General features: G+C 52.8%; 1 protein-coding gene across 3 annotated transcripts in view; it reads right to left on the bottom strand.

The window, feature by feature from the left end:
* Positions 1–22,655, bottom strand: part of SHROOM2 (shroom family member 2) — a 133,217-nt gene that overhangs the window by 34,776 nt on the left and 75,786 nt on the right. For all 3 annotated transcript variants that reach the window (XM_059158298.1, XM_059158299.1, XM_059158300.1), the window contains 3 exons: positions 21,611–21,742; positions 14,933–17,408; positions 13,336–13,433 (listed from right to left, as the gene is read on the bottom strand). In XM_059158298.1, coding sequence (XP_059014281.1) covers positions 13,336–13,433; positions 14,933–17,408; positions 21,611–21,742 — 2,706 coding nt within the window. The remainder of the gene's footprint in view (positions 1–13,335; positions 13,434–14,932; positions 17,409–21,610; positions 21,743–22,655) is intronic.

Genomic DNA, 22,655 nt, shown 5'->3' with positions numbered 1-22,655 from the left:
CACAGGCTGACTGTGACTTACCAGCCTGTCACTTCACAATGATCCGTATTTAAAGTCCCTGCCCTCCCTTCCTAAAGCAGCCCAAGAACTCGGTGCCACCCCCAAGCGGAAAGCACCCCCCTACCGCTGTCCCTAACAGCCCCTTCCCATACTGAGAGCCCCGAGCCCTCCCCGTCTTGTGCTTACCCTTCAGAACCGGTTTTCTCTTTTCAACCTTCTTCTGTCAGCCTCTTCTGAATTCATGATTTCCAAGCCTTGCTCATTTAATCAAGTGACACAGGCTACCCTGCAGTATGTCCTAGATTACGGCTCTATTTATAAGAGCGACTTTTCCTTTTTTTCCACACCTGCTTGATCTTAAGCACCGTGCTTGAATGTTATACCCAGTCAGCACTTAGAGCAGTCTGCAAGGAAGGTTGCTATGGTATCTCGTCAGCCGGGGACATGAGGTTATTAACTTAGGTAGCCTGATGCAATCACAGTGAAAAGAAGAACGAGAATTTGAACCTGTGTCTTCAACCCCAAAGCTTACATTCTTCCTACAACTTCTCATCTCCACTGATTACTCCACTAAGGACACAATCCTCCTCCTAAGAAAGGGCACCATCTGCCCCGGGCCATCTCGGTGACCTTAACCCTTAGTGCAGGGTTAAGGTCATCCACATAACACACATCAGGTAAGAATCTGATGGCTGATTAGGTATTTCACCACACTCACTGCTCAAAAGGCATGTTCCTGCTATTTACAGACTGAATAACTCAACATGCATTGTAAGAATATGATTTTAGGGGCACCTGGCAGGCTCAGTCAGTAGAGATGGGACTCTTGATCTCACGATTCTGAGTTCAAGCCCCACACTGGGTGTAGAAATTATTTAAAAATAAAATCTCGGGGCACCTGGGTGGCTCAGTGGTTTAAGCCTGTGCCTTCGGCTTGGGTCATGATCTCAGGATCCTGGGATCGGCCTACTTATGATCTCTGTTTGTCAAATAAATAAATAAAATCTTAAAAAAAATAAATAAAAATCTCAAAAAATTACAATTTTTATTTATTATGGTTTTTAAAAGAATTTATTTATTTATTTGACACAGAGAGAGAGAGAGATCGATCACAAGTAGGCAGAGAGGCAGGTGGAGGCAGAAGCAGGCTCCCTGCTGAGCAGAGAGTCCCATGTGGGGCTCGATCCCCGGACCCTGAGATCATGACCTGAGCCAAAGGCAGAGGTTTAACTCACTGAGCCATGAAGGCACCCTATTATTTTTTAAAGATTTTATTTATTTATTATTTGACACAGAGAGACAGATCACAAGTAGGCAGAGCAGCAGGCAGAGAGAAGGGGGAAAGCAGGCTCCCCGCTGAGCAGAAAGCCCGATGCGGGGCTCGATCCCAGTACCCTGGGATTAAAATTACAATTTTAAATGAGTACTTTATTTTAGAATGTTTTCAGATTTACAGAAAAATTACAAGAAGGAAGTTCTGATTATAGCCAACACCTGGTCTCCCCGACAGTTAACACCTTACACCTTAGTGTGGTAACATTTGTTACAATTAATGAGCCAATCTGGGGATATTAATATTCACTAAAGTCCACACTTGATTCAGATATTTTTTTTACTTAATGTCCTTCTTCTGTTCCAGGACCCTGTCAAGGGAACATTACATTTAGTTGTCACATCTCCTTGGCTTCCCCTAAGGAACAGCTTCCCAGAATTTCCTTGTTCTGGATGCCCTTGACAACGCTGAGGAGCACTGTCGGGCACTGCAGAATGTCTCTCGACTGGGATTAGTCTGATGTTTTGGTCAGGATTATAGATTTGGTCAGATTATAGATTTATAAGCATATATCTATATGATTACAGATTTTGGGGAAATCACAAAGGTAAAAAGTGCCATTCTCATAGGATCTCAAAGGTCAGGCTGTCAATGCAGCTGCTCTCCGTGCATCGCCTGGCAGGGGTTAGCCTCGGTCAGTTTCTCCATCATCAGCGCCTTCTCTCCCTCCTCCTTGCCACTCTGCCCTCTTTGGAAGGAGGTTACCCATACACCTCCATGAAGGCAGAGGATCTACACAGATTATCTGGAATTTTTTGGTCTCTTTTCTCTCCACTTATTTATTCGATCATACATGTAGATCAGTATGGACTCAGGAATATTTAATTTATACACAGGCTTATAATCTAACACTACTTATTTTTTTGTTGCACCTGCTTCAACTCCGGTCACAGGAAGCTCTGAGTCCCTTTGACATATCCTTACTGTTGGGCTCGTTGGGTTTAGTTCTCCCTTACTTTTTGGCATTACAAGATGTTCCAAGCTCATTCTGTATATCCTCCACCGGGGCCTAAACCCAGCCATCCACTGCACGCAGTACTGGGTACTTTGATTACAGAAGGTACTGGGAAACAACACCTCGGGCTGCCTGTGCTTGAGGACTTTTAAAGAATGCCCTCAGTGTATTATTTCCAAAGAGAAAGCACTTTTACAACACTCAGATTAGTAATTTGGGTTTTCATACACCCATGTTTACTACAGTAGGCATAATTATCAGGGGATCTAAGACACTCACTTACATTGCTTGTGCTATTTTAATACTTTGGAGACTTTACATTAGAAATACTTGTCGTAGGGGTGCCTCAGTGGCTTAGTGGGTTAAAGCCTCTGCCTTCGGCTCAGGTCATGGTCCTGGGGTCCTGGCATTGAGCCCCACATCGGGCTCCCTGCTCGGCAGGGAACCTGCTTCCCCCTTTCTTCCTGCCTGCCTACTTGTGATCTCGTTCTCTGCCTGCCTCTCTGCCTACTTGTGATCCCTCTCTCTCTGTCAAATAAATAAATAATATCTTCAAAAATTAATAAAAATTAAAAAAAGAACAGCTTTATAAAAAACAAGTAAGCTTTTTTAAAAAAGCTATGTTTAGGGGCGCCTGGGTGGCTCAGTGGGTTAAAGCTTCTGCCTTCGGCTCAGGTCATGGTCCTGCTGTCCTGGGATCCAGCCCCGTATGGGGGGGGGATGTCTCTGCTCAGCAGGGAGCCTGCTTCCACTTGCCTCTCTGCCTACTTGTGATCTCTGTCAAATAAAAAAATAAGTATTAAAAAAAACAAAAGAAATACTTGTCAAGTATATTATTTATTTGACAGACAGAGATCACAAGAAGGCAGAGAGGCAGGCAGAGAGAGTGGGGGAAGAAGGCTCCCTGCTGAGCAGAGAGCCTGATGCGGGGCTCGAGCCCAGGACTCTGGGATCACGACCTGAGACACCCAGGCGCCCCATAGAGAGGCTTTTTATGATTCTCTTGCAAAAATAAGATCCATTTCTCTTGTCTTTGTTTTACTTGTCTCCGGGGCGGCAGTCGGACTTCAGGAGTTTACTCTGTCCACCCAACTAGGCGTGGCCGTGGCTCCTTCACAGCGTGGGAGTAGAGAGTTCTGACCACAGCTCCTTTGTGATGTTCTGCCTTGCAGTGGTGGCGTGGGGTAGGGAAGGCACCCTCAGGCTATAAAGTCTGGCATGCCACGTTAGGTGAAGAGATTCGGGAAGGGCTTAAGGTTTGACCAAGACTACCTGAGAGGCTGGGGGACAGAGATCTTCTGGAATGGAAGTGCTAGGGTACTTATCTTGTTCTGTTCCCTTTTTATTTGTGGAATTCTTCAAGCGCACAAATGGTCCATGTCAAAGACAGGGATACGTGTCTCTGTCAAATAAATAAAAATCTTTAACAGACGCTTGGGTGGCTCAGTGGGTTAGAACCTCTGCCTTCGGCTCAGGTCATGGTCCCAGGGTCCTGGGATCGAGCCCTGCATGGGGCTCTCTGCTCGGCAGGGAGCCTGCTTTCTCCTTTCCCTCTACTTGTGGTCTCTGTCTGTCAAATAAATAAACAAAATCTTAAAAAAATAAAACAAAGGGCGCCTGGGTGGCTCAGTGGGTTAAGCCGCTGCCTTCGGCTCAGGTCATGATCTCAGGGTCCTGGGATCAAGTCCCGCATCGGGCTCTCTGCTCAGCAGGGAGCCTGCTTCCCTTCCTCTCTCTCTACCTGCCTCTCCATCTACTTGTGATTTCTCTCTGTCAAATAAATAAATAAAATCTTTAAAAAAAAAAAAAAACTGGTACCATTATTATGGTACTGCATACCATAAAATTACCCTATAAAAGTATACAAAATTCAGTAATTTTTAGTATATTCACCAGTTATGCAACCATCAGTACTATCTAATTCCAGAATATTTTCATCACCTCCCAAAGAAACTCCATACCAAACTCTAGCAGTCATTCCCATTCCCCCCAACCTTTAATTCTTAGCAAATGAATCTACTTTCTGTCTCTATAGATTCTGCCTACATACGGAATCATGCAGTGTATGGCTTTATTTTTTACTGTATTGTGAAATATGTCTAAATACAAAACATTTTATTTTCCTTATTTTCACATCTCTTAGGCTAGGAAATACAAAACACACTTACAATTATATAAGAACAAAACCATAAAGCAAATGTTTAACGTGACAAGTGACGGGGTTTTCCTAGGAATGAGCTGTTTCTCCTGCGGTCCCCAATCTCAGCTACTGCAGTTTCCCAGATGCCACAGAAGGACTAATTTCATCCATCCCTTTTCTTCTAAAGACAGGTCACAGAGCTCTGAGAGACTGGCACCTGGCTGTCTCTTCCCTCATCTAGAGACAGAGCTTGGTTTGCGTGAGAGTGTGGACAAATCCTTTCCTCTTAGCCAGGGACAGCAATGTTATTAGCACTGGCAAGGAGACACTGCCGCACGTACCAGGTGTGGTCTTGCAAACCATCAAAATATCCTGTTATAGGGACGCCTGGGTGGCTCAGTTGGTTAAGCAGCTGCCTTCTGCTCAGGTCATGATCCCAGCGTCCTGGGATCGAGTCCCACATCGGCCTCCTTGCTCAGCAGGGAGCCTGCTTCTCCCTCTGCCTCTGCCTGCCATTCTGTCTGCCTGTGCTCACTCTCTCTCCCTCTCTCTCTCTGATAAATAAAAAAATCTTTAAAAAAAAAAAATATCCTGTTATAAACTTAAGGGTTAATATGGAAACAAAGACGGAAAGTTACACTCACGAGGACAACATGCATATTCCCAAGAATATGCTGCAAATGCTGTTTGAGAAAACTTGAACTAGAGAGAATTCTCAGGCTACCACTGCCGCAATCCATGCCCGTGTCCTCCTTCATCTTCCCTTCCTCTGAATCCTGGTGGAGGTGGTGATGGTTTCTGTACTGGGAGTGGGAGGAAAGAGCGCTACTAGGGATGGGGGTGTGGGCACAGACATAAGACATGCTCCTGGCTCTGTGCGGTCTTCTATGAATTCTTGGGGGACGTGGGGGTTTAACAAAGATTTAGAAATATTTGGATGCAGGGCACCTGGGTGGCTCAGTGGGTTAACTCTGCCTTTGGCTCAGGTCATGATCTCAGGGTCCTGGGATCGAGTCCTACATCAGGCTCTCTGCTCAGCAGAGAACCCACTTTCCCCTCTCTCTCTGCCTGCTGTTCTGCCTACTTGTGATCTCTCTCTCTCTGTCAAATAAATAAATAAAATCCTTAAAAAAAAAAAAAAGAAATATTTGGATGCACTTTAGATTGCTTAAGGGCAACAGGTGACTTGCAGACCTGTTTTCCTTTTTTAATTCAGATGTGTGGACTGTCAGCAAATTTATGTGTTAAATTGACTTGGGACTAGCTGCAAGAATCTGACAACCACTTAATACTTTGAGTCTGGGAAATAAGTTCTGATAGCCAAACATCCATCTCCCATCCAACTGATGGCGACCGTGTTTGAGTAAGGCATATTCTTGATGCACAGAGAAAACCACTTCAAGTTATCTTTCAAGTTAAAGAAAGTCAAGTCAGTTCAAGAATCCCTGCTCAGTGGGTAGGTGATTTTCTTTTGGGGTGACAAAATGTTCTGGAACTACATAGTAGTGATGGCTGCCTAACACGAATATACTAAGTGTCACTCAATGATACACATTCAAATAGTAAATTTTAGGTTATGTGAGTCTTACTATTAAATAAATCATTACAATCCCATAAAAAAAGGTAAGTAATTTAGAGTAACCTCACAGACAAAGACGAACCACTGTAGCCCTGTGTACAGGTATCTACAAGCCTGTGGATTTTAAGGGGGAGAAGGTAGAACAGAGAACCAGGTGGCTGTCCAGTCCTCACAGGCACCTTGTGAGGGAGCTCAGCATCACTGGGCCTGACACTCCCTGATGGTCTTCAGCACACACAATGATTTCAGAGTTCTAACATAAAAATAAACACCAACAAAGGAAAAAGAACAAAGGAAAACCTTGTTGCAATTAAGCTGCCTTCCCCTGGCCCCAAAGTAGCTGCCTGCATTTGGTGCCTCCTTTCCAAAGTTTCTAAAAATGCAAGATACTGAAGGTGCCTTGGGGGTAAGGCAAGTGTAGAAGGAATGCACGGATTCAGCCGCCTACTGTGTCATCCCTGATGACCTTGTTTGCCCAAACCTTGCCCCTCTCTGTGAAGCAAGTTTGCAGTCTACCATTATTCTAGAATGTCCACTTTTGCTCAATGCTTAGTCTCATTACCATCCTAGGAGGACACGGCCATGCCCTTTCATAGGCTGTACCTTCTGCAAGGGAGGGAACACAATTTATGGATAAGATGTACATATGTTTAAGATTCATTTATTTATTTGAGGGGCGCCTGGGTGGCTCAGCCGGTTAAAGCCTCTGCCTTCCGCTCAGGTCATGGTCCCAGGGTCCTGGGATCGAGCCCCACATCGGGCTCTCTGCTCAGCAGGGAGCCTGCTTCCTCCTCTCTCTGCCTGCCTCTCTGCTTACTTGTGATCTGTCAGTCAAATAAATAAATAAAATCTTAAAAAAATTTTTATTTATTTATTTGAGAGAGACAGAGCACCAGCAGGACGAGCAGAGACAGAAGGAGAATCTCAAGCAGATTCCACACTGAGTGTGAGCCCAGGAGGGGGGCTGGACCTCCGGACTCAGAGATCACACCCTGAGAAAAAATCAAGAGTTGGAAGCTTAAGGGACAGTTCCACTTAGGCGTCCTGAGATGTGCATATACTTCAAACATGGGTTGATCACTGAGGTTTTACACATTTGGCTTCACCCACTCATGTCAAGAAAGCCAACTTAATAGTCGGTAGAGCGCCACATTCAGTCCCAGTAGAACAGGAACTGGAGGCGGGATACTTCACAGCCTGGTTCCTGAGCCAAGATGGAAAGCACCTAACTACACTAGCAACCAGAAGAGCGCACAAAAGTCAAAAGGCAACAAAGATTATCTTCAAAGGGCGTAGAGCGGACTTAGCCAGTGCCTTTGACGATATGAACAGCAGCAATTTAAGGAGTGTGGAAAGCCAAACGGCTGAGTGAGTGGGTGCTCCCCGGACCATCTCGGCCCTCAAATACAGCCTAGGAGAGAGCAGCACAGCTGGAAAAATGGAGAGGAGATGGGTCTCGGTGTGTTTGGGTGGATTTCTGGAGAAAGGCAGAAACACGGATGAGTCTCTTTAGGTGCAAACTCAACCAAGGCCGGCTGACAAGGGCCTGAGCTCTGAAGAGAGCTGTGAAGTGGACAGAGGAGATAAAGGGTAAACGTGCGCAGGGTTAATGCATCAGGACAGCTGCGGAGGGCTCTCCATCTGGGAAGCGGCGGCCCTGGCCTGCTGTCCGGTCCCGGGGCTGACCCGCCAGCTCGGGCGTCCACCACCGGCGCAGGCGCAGCTGCCCATGGGGCTACACGGTCTCCCCGGGGGAGCGCCGGAAGTTACGCGAGCGCCGCAGTTCCGGCGGCCGAGGTTGCCTTCCGCCTGCTGCTCTTGGGGAGGCCGGAACCCGGAACCCGGAAGTTGGGTCTGCGGTCCGTTGGAGTCTCCGTCCCTCCCCCGGGGCCGCCCCCCAGTGCTCGGCGCAGGGAGTACCGCCCGCCCTCCGCCTGCACGCCTCTTCCTGCAGTGCGGGCTCCGGCTCCCTCCAGCCGCCCCAGCCGCAAGCCCTGTAACCCACACACGCCGCTTTCCAAATAACGTGAAGCCGCCAGGCCAGAGCAGCCTGGAAGCCAATGTGTGCTCGGGCTCTAGCCCCGATCCCGCGGTTGGTAAAGCCACGTAGCTCTCCCAGCCTCAGGGAAAACTGCAGTCACACCCCCTCCTCCCTCCCCGGCCCCCACCACCCCTGCCCGGCATTGTCCTCCTCGGCCGGAGGGAGGTCCCAGGCAGGTCGACTAGCACTCGTCGCACCGCGACCACCTCCCGGGCGGGCTCTGCCTCAGGCTGGCACCACCCTGCAAAACGTCCCAGCGGGAGTGTCGCCTAGTCTGTGCCCGCACCGGCGCTCGCACCGGCGCACCGCCGAGCAAGCAGTTCAGAATGGAAAGCTGCAATTGCCCCTAAGGTAATTGAGGGCCAGGAAAAGCAAATGTCTTCCTGAAAGCCGCAAATGAGGGGCAGAGTTTGGCTGGACAGTCTCTCTTACTTTTAAATCTGTTTGTACGAAGCTTGTCTAACTGACAAATCCGTCTTTGCATTCACCTCTGCACACACTGAGGGAAAACAAAGAGGAAGGTGACCCCCCACGGTTTAGTTTGTTTATGAATTTTATACTGAAGCACCACGTCTTCCCTAACGAGCTCGATTCCATACGGATTCAATTTTACATGTTGTTGCGGTTCGGGATATATTCTCACTCTCCTCCCCCTCGCTCATCTGTCCCAACAAGATACAAGCCTGCAGGTCAGTGCCAGCCCGCTGGCAGCAGCTCCCAAAGGCGGGGGTGGAAATGCCCGCAAGGCAGCTATGAAGATGGAACCTGCCAGCACCCACAGCCACCGCGCTCCACCCCCAGATCTCCCTTCTCCCTTGGTCTACCAGAGCCTCCCTGAACACAGTACTCACTGAACTCTCAAACTCAAGAGCAAGAATTGACCACAGCACAACTTAGCTTTCTTGCAAGCTTTAAAATAGGATGCTGGAAAACAAGGCCACTACCAAATAAATGCACGTTGACATGTTTGTCTTGATTCTGAATTTATGCCAGGACAGAAAGACAAGCCCATTTCCCTTGCTGTTGTGTAAACTAAACTGTTACATAAAAGTTCAGCACATGGAATGTACCAACACGGATCATTATTTGCCAAAACCAAGGACTGAACCAAGGACTGTTGGGTGGATACCCATCCATCTATTCATCTACCCACCACCACCCACAAATATCTCCATTCATCCACTTGCCAACTGGTCCATCCACCTTCCAGTCACTGTGCTTACACAAGGCCCTCTCCCCCAGCTGAGCAAGAACACCCAGTTGCCATTTGCTAGGTAGGTATCGCGAGGTAGGCTTGTGGTATTTCAAGAACAGCCTTTAAATAACCATCAGGCCCGGAGGGAGAAATGAACTTGGTTTGTTCAAGGGATGGAAAGGTGGCAACGAGTCCTGGGACTGGATGGGAAAAGGAAAGTATGATAAAGGCTGCCCCGAAGAGGGCCACAAAGGGCCTTGCAGGTCATGGTCAGGCGCTTGCATTTTATTCCAAGTCTAACCAGAAGCTGTTGCATTGTTTGAGAATGGGGACAATTATCATTTAATTTCTATTCCAAGACCAGCAAGGAGGTATCAGGCATGGTCCAGCCTGGAGATGATGAAAGCTTGGATGAAGAAGGCTTTAACTTGATCTCAGAGAGGCAAAGCAGAGCTCCTCAGAGAGCAATGTGTTGCCCAGGGGGAGGTGAGCCTTGCCCTGTGCAGTAAGGTGACCAGGGAAACTGTGGCTCAGATAGGAGTCCTGCACAGGGGGTGCCAGAGCAGCAAAGACAGGATGGCCATCTCTGCTCTGTTCGGAGGCTCTAGCAGCCATCCAGGCAGGAAGACCAGCAGACCGCGTAGGGGTGGCTCTGTGAGAAGCAGGAGAGGTGCACGCATACATCTCCCAGGTGAGTGTCCGAGTCCCCACCTCCTCACACCACGGCCACATATTCAGAAGGTGGACGCTTAACAGGGCAATCACTGAATCACAAGGTGCCTGCAACAGCAAGGCTTGGTTATGTGCCCCCCAAAAGCCCTCCAGAGAGGTTTAGCTGAACTCCCCTCTTCACCAGCCACACTCGAGCATGGCAGCCTCCCTCTTCCTTTTGTTTCAAATGCCCCCACATCAGGTGTGACCTCAGCAGTTCAATGACAGGATGACACTTCCCAAAAGCACCGAGGCAGCTGACACACTGATTCCAAGGCATAAGGCAGAAAGGAGATTCTCCCCAGGGTTATGGAGTCACTGAATCCCCCCAAAATTTCTAAGATGAAGTCCTAATCCCCAGGACCTCAGAATGTGACTATTTGGAGACAGGGTTATTAACGAGGTAATAAGTAAGGTAAAATGAAGTCATCAGGGTGAATCCTCATCCAGTCTCAATGGTGTCCTTACAAGAGACTGGGCAGAGACACACCAAGGGAAGGCCACACGAGGACACCAGAAGGAGGTGGCGATGTGCCAGTTGTGAAGAGAAGCCCTGGAAGAAACCAAAGCCGCTGACCCTTTGCCCCTTGATCTTAGGCTTCTGGCCTCCAGAAGACTGAGAAAATAAATTCCCATTGTCGATGCTGCCTAGTCTGAGGCATTTGGTTAGGACAGCCCGAGCGAGCTGCTCCATCCAGCTTATGAGGTACCCCAGTCGGGGCAGGGGGAATTGACAGGAAGCAGACTCCCGCCGGTCATGACTAAGCTCAGAGAGCTGGTGCAAAACCTGGGAGAAAACAGGAGAAGCTGGGGGGTGAGGCCGGGGGTGGGTGGGTAAAGGGGGCTGCTTGCCACAGAAAAAGTTATAAGTAAGCAAACGCAGTGGGATCTGCTCTCCTGGCTTTGGCCTCCTCTCGGATCAGACACTACCTGTCTTGCCCAGTACTCAGGCAGAAGTCATCTCGCCATCTTTCCGCCAAGATTCGGAAGCACCACATAATTTTTTACAAAAATTCTCATTATGTGTCATGACTTTCACGGTAAGTACTGGTGTCTCGCCTTCCCTCTGACATGGTGAGGTCCTTTGGGAGCAGAACCTTTGTCCTCCGTATCTTCACACAGGACAGAATCTTGAACCTCACAAAAATGTTCTCCATGTGATGTGAATGGACAGGTAACTCTTATCTCCATGCTATTCTGTTGTCTCAGCAGATTACAATGAAAAACATTCACTGGGGCACCTGGGCGGCTCAGTGGGTTAAAGCCTCTGCCTTCAGCTCAGGTCATGATCTCAGGGTCCTGGGATCGAGGCCTGCATCGGGCTCTCTGCTCAGCAGGGAGCCTGCTTCCCCCTCTCTCTGCCTGCCTCTCTGCCTATTTGTGATCTCTGTCAAATAAATAAATAAATCTTTCAAAAAACAAAAACAAAAACCATTCACTATCCTGTACCACTTATCAGATCAGTAATCCTTTTTTTTTTTTTAAGATTTTATTTTTTTAGTAATCTCTGTGTCCAGCATGGGGCTCAAATTCACAACCTGGAGATTAAGAATTGCACACCGTACTGACTGAGTTGATTAGGTGCCTCAGTAATTCCTATTTTTTTATACACATTTACATTGTTTTAAATTTATGTAAAACATCAGGCGTCTTTAAATGTTTGCATTACAGGCTTTCGGTTGCAGTGGGCAAAGAGACAGTCCTTGACCTGAATTTTCATTTCTTTTATTCCCAGATTTCATGTTTTAGGTACAGGATTTCTTACCGATACGTGAAAAAACAAACATTCTGTGAGAAAAGCAGAAAATGGCTTTCTGTTCTGGAATTTCAAGGAGCCTCACCACCCTCTGAACGCACACGCAATTCTACAGATCGCCGGCTGTGCAGCGCGAAAGCAGAAGGCTCCGGTCCCAATTTCTTCGGAGAGCTTGTGCACGTGCTGGGATACAGGAAGCCTGTGGTCCCCCTGCTGCTGCTCGTGAGCCTGTGGCTACTGACAGTGCCGCTGACAGCACGTGCATACGCATGCACACGCACATGCACCGGCATGCACCCACGGGGCTGCTGCCGGCTGCCCGGGAGGCCTCCGTTCACAGCAGGGGCTATGCCCCCGCGGTGGCAGGGCCGTGCCCAGGGCAGGTGCACAGACACACGCGGCATCCACATGAGCGAGAGGGCTCTGAGCCCCCTCATGACGTGACAGTGGCAGCGCCGGGCAGCGGGCTGGGCGAGACGGGGACAGCTGGGGCTGGGCGCGGACTCACGCAGCAGCTCTGGGAATAAAGTGCTGATTGTGTTTCTCAGAAATGGCTGCGTGCGGTAGGTGCATGATTCGCCCGGCGTTCGTTCTTAGCCGGGGAGGCTTGGTCTCAGCCACGCAGACTGTGAACTGCAGGGACCTCCTACACAAAATGCCACTCTTGTCCCGCGAGGCTGCGTAAAGACTGGATACTCTCGCTTACAGCCAACAGCACTCAAGTTTACAGCCCAACGAAACTAAAGCCCGTTATAGAAGGCCCTTAAAAGCAAACATCTAAATTGGATATTTCTGCACCTGAACCTTATGAGGTTCTGAATATCACACCCATCACTAGACATTCTTCAAAGCAACGGAAAAATCCACTGACCCAACTGTGTACATTTATTTCCATGCTTCTATCAGCCCTTTTAAAATAAGGGGACCCCACAGGTCCTAGAGCATCTACGCTTTTCCCCTCCCTCCCTCCTCACGCGTGTCAAGGGCGAGATGACAGTCTGTCTCTCCATCCACGTATCCATCCATCCTCACTACAGCTGAACAGCCACACTGGCTGCGTTTTAGAACTACGTACAGCACACGGCCCGGAAGCGCCCTGCTCTCGGGCATCCACCGTTCCGTAAGATGCTCTGACCCTCCGAGGGCCCCACAGAATTAGTTTCTATTTTCAGGCTGAAAAGAAGCCCCGCTGAGAAAACCTGGCTTGTTCCTTCCTGACAACCCGTCCGGGTGATTCCCAAAGTGGACCTGTTGCCCGAGCGGCCCAGCACACCCCTGATCCCGCGGTCTGCAGGAAGCGTTCCATTCCCGCACGCGACACCAGAGTTCTCATCGTCTCCAGATAAAGAAGCTCGCTGTCCAGCAAACCCAGCAGCCATTCTGCACCCCGAGGACGCCCCAAAGGTGTTCGGGCCCAGGGAACCTGATCCCGGCAGTGGTGCCGGCCCGCGGGCTCTGCCTAGGACGCGCCGCCCGCACTGAGCACGCCGCAATCCACAGCTGCTGGCGGCCCGTCCGGCTCTGGCCACAAACATGCCCCGTCATGCTCACTGGCGCCCAGCCGCCACAAAGAAGGCTACCCCCGACACGTCCTCTCCGCAACCCCACACCCAAAGTTCACCTACCTCGGATGGGGCTGTCCCTCCTCGGCCCAGACTGTGGAGGAACGTTCTCTGCGCTCACCAGTGTCCCCCACGGACTGCTGCGGTCCGATGGCAGCTTCCTGCCAAGAGCAGCACAGTGAGACACCGAGTCACCAAGCCGCCTCCTGTACGACGTCTGTTATTACGAACCCCCTCATTGTGGGTTTGCCCTGCGGGCCTGGACCACGAAGGCAGTGACGCAGCCTGCTGTCCCGTGCTGACGCTCGGCCACGGGGCCGGCCGGCTCAGCTCTCCAAACCGGTCTGTCAAAACGAATGCACCAGACCATGAGTCCACGTCTGTCCCGGGCAGGGGGCGGGAAGCCAGAGGGAGGCCCGTGGAGCCACGCAACACAGCCGGCCCAAGCGGAAATGAGACAGAAACCAGCCTGCACACAGCCGGTGACAGCTCGCTGCGGCAAAGCCCCAAGCCCTAGCACTGGGCAGAGTCCGGGGCTCTTCTCTCTGGCCTGAGCAAGCGTGGGAGGCTCCGAGGTCAGGCCTCGCGGGCTGCGGGCTGGGACCCAGCCACGACAGAGAGCCACACAGGCGGTGGTGGTCGGCCTGTCAGCTCAGGGGTGCCACGGACAAATAGGCCACCCTTCTTATACACACAGACACACTGTCGCGTCCTGAGCCCGTGACTTGTTCTTGGGAAAAGAAACCGCATCGCGCCCTGCAAACCTTTTCTCTGAAACACAGAGATAGGTTTAAGAGGCAGAACAGGGGGGGCGCCTGGGTGGCTCAGTGGGTTAAAGCCTCTGCCTTCAGCTCAGGTCATGATCCCAGGGTCCTGAGATCAAGTCCCACATCGGGCTCTCTGCTCAGCAGGGAGCCTGCTTCCTCCTCTCTCTCTCTGCCTGCCTCTGCCTACTTGTGATCTCTGTCTGGCAAATAAATAAATAAAATCTTAAAAAAAAAAAAAAAAAAAAAAGAGGCGGAACAGGCAGAGAGAGGGAGGGATCGTGTGGCACGGACTCTGACTATGGCTCCGAGTACTCCGTTGTTCCAGCAAGCTTAACGTTCCCCTGACCGTCAGAACTCTCACCTGACTGAAAAGTGCAATAGTTTAATGCACGCGTGCTAACTTACATCGGCCCTGGAGCAATCTCTGAAAATATTTGGGAAAAAAAAAAAAACCTGAAAAAATGAAAAGAACAAACACTAAAAACTGTAAATGGTCCGAAGGCTTGAAGACAGGCCGCCCTACACTTCCCCAAAGTACCACTTTCTGGTTCAGAGGAGAAGCAGCCATTTTCTAGGACCCCCCCCAAATTCTCTGTGTAGTGTTAAGGCTGGGGCACGTTCACCTGGGGAAAGACAGCTGTAGTGACAGAGGAGGAGACGGCTAGGGACTCGAGAGTTGCACGCCAAGATGGCCCTCTAGGGGTCACGAATGTCCTGACTTGTCCCCAGGGACCTTTCCCACAGGGCCATGCCAGAAGGGCTACAGCACATGGGTGCTCAAACCGCTGGGCACACGTCACACTGACTCGGGCTGTTCTATTTCGGGGCCTCCTCTCTGAGTGATTAGGACGGCAGGCGGGGGACAGCCCCCTCGCTTGCGGCCCGAGGCTTACCTGCGTGTAGAGGTCCGTGGATGGCGATGACCGGGACCGTCCGTGAACGTACTGCGGCCTCTCGTGTTGCTCCAGACCCACGTCCAGGATGTCGTCGGCTGAGTGGTACCGCCCGGAGCTCCTGCCTTCTAGAGCTGGCCTCTGTTCCCGCCAAGACGCTTGGTACTCAGCAAACGTCCCGAGTCTCTGGGGCGGTTCCCATTTTCCGACCTTCCCCGCTTTTCCGTGACCACTGGGGTGCTCTCCAAAGGAGGTGGTGCGGGCCCGCTTCTGGAACCAAGGCTCTGCACCCTCGTACCCGCGGCCTGCTGTCTGCGGCCTCTCCAGCCTCTCCTTCGGGAAACCACAGAGCGCTGGGTTCGGCCCCGGTCTCTGCTGAACAGGTCTGCTGGTTTCCTCAAAGAACTTCCATCGGTCGGCGAACGTGCCCAGTGTCTCGTCGGACGTCCCGGGGTGCTGCTGAGGGCGCTCGTGCCCTGAGAGCCCCACCTCGTTCATCTTCTCTGGTTCGGAGTAGGATTTCAGCTTCTGCTCCAGCGTGAACCGCTTGCGGCCTCCGATGCGGGGAACGTGCGACCCGCCTGCTCCCGACGGGGATGGCTTGGCCGGGCCCCCCTCCCAGACGCGGGGGACGAGGTCCGGACCGGTGCCGTGGTCCTCAGCCCGGTGCTCCAGTGACCCTGCATAAGGATCGGCTGCGCTGGGCTCCAAGTCACGGCGCTTGAACGACGTGGCCCTGAGCACCCGGGCCTGGGCCTCCTTCACGTGGTCTCTGTAGGTGCCCGTGAAGGACCCTTCTGGGGTGGCGCTGGTGGCAGCCCCGTGCTGCATCCCGCAGCCGGCGGCCTCCCCCGCCACGCCCCCTGCCCCGGTTAGCGCCACCGTGCTCTTGCTCTGCTGTAGCCTGGCCCGTCGCATCTGGATCTCGTTCCTCAGGGTGGTGGCGAACCGGTCACTCCTCCGTGTCGGTTTGCCCCCGGGGGCATCTGTCGGGGGCGGCCTCTCTGTGTGGGTTTCCTGCCCGTTCTCGGGCCGCCGCGTCCCCTCCCGCGTCAGCGAGTGCAGCATGGGGGTCTTCTGGCGGGAGATCTGGCTGCTCTCGCCGTCCGCCCATGCGAAGCCGTCTGCAGAGCCCCTCGCTCCGGCCTTCGCCACGGGCCTGGCTCCCTCTGTGTCCTCACATGCTACGGAGCGGCCCTCTGCCCCTCGGTCCCCTGGGTCACTCCCGTCTCTCTCGGGGGGGCCTGCGGCCACCTCGGGCTGCAGCAGGGAGCACCGGGGCCTCTGGCCCATCGGGTGGGAGGCAGGGTACTCGGGGGCGCCCAGGACCACGTCAGGCTGCCAGGCCTCCTCGTGCAGCCATGCCGCCTGTGTGCTCCCCTGCGGGCAATGTCTGCTAGTCACACAGTAGTAGCGGCTTTGCCCGCCGCCGTCCCCCTTCTGGTTGGTGGCACTGGGCCACCTGACCTGAGGGGGGCTGTCGTCCTGGAAACGGCCAGCAGGCGGCTCCTGGCGGCTCCCGGGGATGGCCAGGCGGGGCTGTTCCCTCAGCGACGTGGCGGCCCTGGGGCCCTCGTGGGAGAAGGGGCTGTCGTCACTGTACTGGCGTGGGTGCTGGCAGCCGTGGGAAGACGGCGGGAAGCGCACATCCGTGCTGGACAGGGAGGCCTGCAGCCGGCCGGGGGCCCCTGGGAGGCCGCCGGCCCTGTGGTCGGAGGGCAGCACCCCTCCGTCCAGGGGGACGTCCGGCACGCAGTCCGAGCTCCCGACGGCTCTCCTGCCACTGGGATGCACTGGCCTCCACGGATCGGCAGCTTCTGTTCTCCAGTCGCTGCGGGGCTGGGCCCGAGTCAGGCCCAGAAAGTGCTGTGCGTTGGCCGCCTCTGAAAATGGAGGGCCCTGGGTCTTCTCGTGGCTCTTGGTGGCTGCGAAGCTGTCACTGCGGAGAGGGGGAGGGGGCGGAGGAGGGGACGAAGGTGCTTTTTTCTTCTCAGGGACATACCAGACGGGCCCAAAATTTGACCTCCCGGCGGTGGCCAGCTTGGCCTCAGGACTGTCCTCCAGCCTGGGGCTTTTGCGGCTGTCACAGGGGACCCGGGCTGGGAAGTACCCGAGCCTCTCCTCCAGGCCCGGAGCATCGCTGGCAGCCTGGCCCTGCCGGCTGCCACCTGGCTTGGAGGCCTCCCAGAGGCCCACTTTGTAGATGATGTTCTCTGTGGAGGAGGCGTCGGCCTTGGGCAGGGTGTGGTCAGGCGTGCTGGAGCTGGTGGAGAAGGAGCCGTAGGCCGAGTCCCGCTTGCTCTGGCCGCCCAGGTGGTCGATGCTGCTGTTGGACTTGGCCGCAGACAGGCGTCCGGAGGGGTAGTGGTGGGAAGGCTGGTCCAGGCTGTCGACACTCCCGAGCGAGCTGAAATGGTCCGAGGTTCGCTGCAGGTTCGACTGCTCCCACGGGCCCGACAGGTCGTGAGACGAAGAGCTAGCAGGGAAGGAGCACAGGGGAGTCTGCTTTAGAATCGACGAGCAGCGGCGGGGAAGATGAGCGCGACAGCACACTGAATGCCGATGGCCCGCACGAGACATCCAGACGCCCAGAACTCTTCCCAGAACAGGGTCCTGGGACCTGACAGGGGACCTCACCACAGCATTTTATTATTTTTAAAATTTATTTTAAAAAGATTTTATTTATTTGACAGAAAAAGAGCGAGAGAGAGAGCACAAGCAGGGGGAGCGGCAGGCCGAGGGAGAGGGAGAAGCAGACAGATGTGAGACTCGACTCCAGGACCCCGGGATCGTGACCTGAGCCAGAAGCAGACACCTCGCTGACTGAACCACCCAGGCATCCAGGAGTGAGAGAGGGAGAGGCAGGCTCCCCGCTGAGCAGAGAGCCCGATGCGGGGCCGATCCCAGGACCCTGAGATCATGACTTTAGCTGAAGGCAGAGGCTTAACTCACTGATCCACTCAGGTGCCCCTTTTTGGATTTTTTCCCCCTTAATTTAATAGAGAGAGAGATCAGGGCGCCTGGGTGGCTCAGTGGGTTAAAGCCTCTGCTTTCAGCTCAGGTCATGATCTTGGGGTCCTAGGATCGAGCCCCGTATTGGGCTCTCTGCTTGGCGGGGGGCCTGCTTCCCCCTACCGCCTGCCTGCTGCTCTGCCTACTTGTGATCTCTCTGTCAAATAAATAAATAGATAAAATCTTAAAAAAAAAAAAATAGAGAGAGATCACAAGTAGGCAGAGAGGGAGGAGTGAGAGAGGGAGAGGCACCAGCACAGCATTTTAAACAGTAACTCTGACAACAGGCTGAAAAAACCCAGCCCGACTCACTCGATGCTCTTTCCCCAAACACATGCCTTCATGTGCTAGCTGTACACACTCCTGCCCTCAGGGTGGCCAAAACCACAGCGGTCAGCAGCGGGGAGACTCTGCCTACGTGAGCGCTTTCATCCTCCATCACAAAGTACGGCAGTTGGCGGTCCACAGCCCGTGAGCACGGGGGTTAGGCAGTTAAAGGGTTGGGGGCACGTGGATCAAAAGACCATTTCAGGACTCATGAGAATGATAAGAAATTCAAATGTCACTGCTTACAGATAAGGTGTGATTAGAACCCAGTAGGGGCCATCCGTGACTGCTTCTGAGCTGGGGAACTGGCAACAGACACGGGCCCACGGAACCTAAAATACTTCCTACATGGCCCTTTCTAGAGCAGGTCTGTGGACCCCTGGGTTCTGCATACGAAAGGGTTTTTGTTCGAATGACTAACAGAGAAGGACCTACTGAACCATGACAGCTTTCACATTGAAAGGGGACGTCCAGGGGCGCCTGGGTGGCTCAGTCGGTGAAGTGTCTGCCTTTGGCTCAGGTCATGATCTCGGGGTCCTGGGACTGAGCCCCACATGGGGCTCCCTGCTCCGTGAGGAGCCGCCACCGGCTTCTTCATGGCCTGCCGCTCCCCCTGCTGTGCTCACTCTTCCTCTGACAATATCTAAACAATAACAAGTAAATTTTTAAAAATGCAGGAGGTGCAGGATAATGTGACTTTTCCACACCTAAGCATTCAAGTACCATCAACTCCTTTCAGCTGTCACTGAAGGCAACACGTGATTGAGAGAACTCCAGCGACAGGCGTTTTCAGCAAAACACGACACTGCGGGGCCAGGGGCCTTATGACACCTGGCAGAGTTCATCGGAGCTGTACCCGGACTGCAAACATTCTGGTTTGCAACTAGCACCGGGTCTAGGAGGAGGAAATGCAAAAGCCAGGCTTACTGCTACAAGCTGGGTGATGCACACTCATCACCAAGTCTGCATTCTACCAGGCAGTCACAGCGCACAGGGGAGCCTAAGGGCCCTCTGTGGTGAGCTCTTTATCCAGCCTTGAAAACACTTTCATGAAAGCTCAACGGAGCTGGAACCTTCAGGCTTCGAGGTCAGAAAAACAAAAACCAAAACCTACTGCCCACAACTGTTGCTACTTTAGGTCTGGGGAGAACCCGGATAAGAAAGCAAGCCATGTCAGCACAGCGAGGAGACTGTACCGGCTAAATGACTCTTAACAACAACAGCAACAAGACAAATGAAAACACGGGGAGAAAGATTATACCTACATGCTCTGAAGGTCTCATGGCTCCTGGGGACAGGGAGGTATTCCTGAGGGGAGGGGACTGTGGGGGTTTTACACCCTTCTCTGGACGGACAAAGCAGGTGCCCCTCAGACACAGAACACCGTCCACTCCGTCCTCCCCCAGTGCCCTGAGGGTGCTCTCCCCATGCGGACTTCAGTCTTGGCAGATAGGAACAAGGCTCAGCACCGCTTCCACACAAATGTGGGCAGCATTTGTGCGTCTTTAATCAAGAAACCACCAAAGACTGGATGGCTCAGTGGGTTAAAGCCTCTACGTTCAGCTCAGGTCATGATCACAAGGTCCTGGGATCGAGCCCTGCATCGGGCTCTCTGCTCAGCAGTGAGTCTGCTTTTTCCTCTCTCCCTCTCTGCCTGCCTCTCTGCCTACTTGAGATCTCTGTCTGTCAAATAAATAAAATCTTAAAAAGAAAGGAAAAGAAAAGAAAAGAAACCACCAAAGGGACTGAATGGACATCCTATTACATTACTTCACCTCAATAACGAAAGGCAAGGCCCACTTTCCACTGAACTGTAGTATGCAGCTGAGAACCCGTGGTTTCTCAAAAACACCCTGGACTGCAAACACCACGGTCTCTCATCACTTCAAGTAGATAATGCATTTGCGATGTCTTTCCTCATAAAAGCACTGCATGATTTTACAGCAAACCAGTGTTTACTAAAAATCAAAAATAGATTCTGAGGGGCGTCTGGGTGGCTCAGTCTTGATTAAGTGTCTGGCTCTTGGTTTCACTCAGGTCAGGATCTCAGGTCCTGGGATCGGGCCCCCCGTGGGCTCTGTGCACCACGTGGAGACTGCTTGACATTCACGCTCTCCTTCTGCGCCCAACTTGTGCACACTTTCGCTCACTCTCTCGCTCCCAAATAGATAAATCTTTTTTTAAAAAATTGATTTCGGGGCGCCTGGGTGGCTCAGTGGGTTAAGCCTCTGCCTTCAACTCAGGTCATGATCCCAGGGTCCTGGGATTGAGCCCCACATCGGGCTCTCTGCTCAGCAGGGAGCCTGCTTCCTCCTCTCTCTCTGCCTGCCTCTCTGCCTACTTGTGATCTCTTTCTGTGTCAAATAATAAAATCTTTAAAAAAAATACTGATTTTGAGGTGGTTAATGACCTCCACACACATAGGCACAAATGCACGTATAGAATAGGTATGTACGCACACTCACAAACACACACACACACACACGTGCACACATCCTAAGCATGCACAGATACACCTACAAACATAGATACACATACCCAAACCCACACTACTTGCTGTCACCGTCATCCTTTTAATAGGAGACTTGTGATGACGCTGGGGGCTGACCCAAGAGGATGGGTGCCTAGCTGGAGTTTCCTCAAGCCAACACCGCTGTGGGGCTGTCACACATGTACCTCATCCAGCAGCACTTCTGCACCTGATATGTGGACGCCAGGTCGACCAGAACGCCGCCTCCTTTTGCCAACCAAGAGCTCCCACCGTCTTGGTCTCGCACTTACTGGGAACCACCACTGGGCCCTCAAGGCTGGCTGCCAGCCTGGCGTGTGGGCTGTGAAGCCCTGGTTTCCTCTGTCCTGCCACAGGAGAGCCTGGGCGTTGGGGACAGGGTGCTGATGCTTCCCAGGACTGCCTGGGAGCCTCTGTGAGCTACACTTGCCGAACCCGTAGGTAGCGCCTGTCTTCCAATCTAGGCACAAAAATCTCAAAAGAATGGTGGTGGCTGTGGGCAAGCGGGTGGCATGGTAGCTGCCCCAGTCAGGTTGGCAGCTGGCCCTAAGGCGTTCAGGCAAGAAGCCCAGCTCCCAGGCTGCCGACGGACTGAGCACCGGAAGGAGAACGCACACCTACTCATCCTTGCTCTTGATGTTTCAGGTTTTGTTCCCAGAGGTTGGCCACCTCCCTACTCTGAAAAACTTGGAAAGTTTTACCAGGAATGCTGTGCTAGTGGCTTTTCCTCATCAGAAAGACGAAGCTGTTCTGAAGGCGAGAGAGGTGCTCTCGTGGCAGGGCTGGGAAGCGACGGACACCGCCCGTCCCGGTGGGAAACGCGTGCCTACCTGGTGTGGTGTCGCCCGTGCCAAGAAGGGCAGGCGCCAGCGGGGGGGAACGGCGCTGCTGCCATCTCGGGGTGGCTGTCGGAGAACTTGGTGGCGTGCCAGGAGTGAGGCCTCCAGCTCACTTCATTCTTCCTGAAAAAGAACGCAGACGGCTCAGGGACCCTGAACAAAGGACGACTCCGTGCCAAGACAGAAGTGCGACGTGGAAAAGAAGTCACGGTGACTCCCGTCCGGTTCAGAGCATCGCCTCCAGGTGCTTCCCACTGGATCTGGACATGAACACGGTGTGTGACACATTTCTTAATACAGAACTCACGCTAATGCAGAGACCATCTCAAGCTTCCACATGTGAATTAACCCTTATTTTCCAACATCTATTCCCAGCAGTAAATCCATCTTGCTGTCCCCTGGGCCACCAGCACGACCGCAGACAGACTCTTCCGTCTCTGCTTCCGCACCGCTATGCGCACAGCCCTCAGCCTCCCTGCGGAACACGGACCGCACAGGACAGAAGCTCCGAGAGTGCCCCGCTCCACCGGGTCATGCAGAGTTTAGGCTGCCGTGACTTACTCACTTAACCCAGGAGACACAGACACTTACTTACGTGAACGAAGACCTGCGGACGTGTGTTCACTCCCCTGGGCCCCTCGGAGCGTCTGCAAAGTCGGCTAAGGGTCCCCATTCCGGGAACGTGAGGTCCTAGACCTACAGGCGGCGGCCCGCCCTGCCCGGGCTCCCACCCCATGGTCCCCACCGCCCCGCGGCGGGCACACTGGTGTTCTGGCTGCACTGCCTGGGTGCGGGAAGGGAACTGGAGTCGGAAGTCCGCGGGGCTGCCGTGAAAACCTGACAGCCTCCGAGAGAAGGCGGCCCACCGGCCTGTGCTCGCACTCTCCGCTTCTCCTGTGTGGCACAGAACTTGCTCGCTCTGGACAGCCTACATCCCCTTCAAGAACACAGAGAGACCTCAAAATGTGCCTCGCTGGGTACGGACATGTGGAAGGAGTTTCCCCATGAACAAAACCACAGAAGAAACAAATTCATC

The sequence above is a fragment of the Mustela lutreola genome, chromosome X (genome assembly GCF_030435805.1).
Source record: "Mustela lutreola isolate mMusLut2 chromosome X, mMusLut2.pri, whole genome shotgun sequence".
Lineage (NCBI taxonomy): Eukaryota > Metazoa > Chordata > Mammalia > Carnivora > Mustelidae > Mustela > Mustela lutreola.
This window is presented reverse-complemented; position numbering and strand designations above follow the sequence as displayed.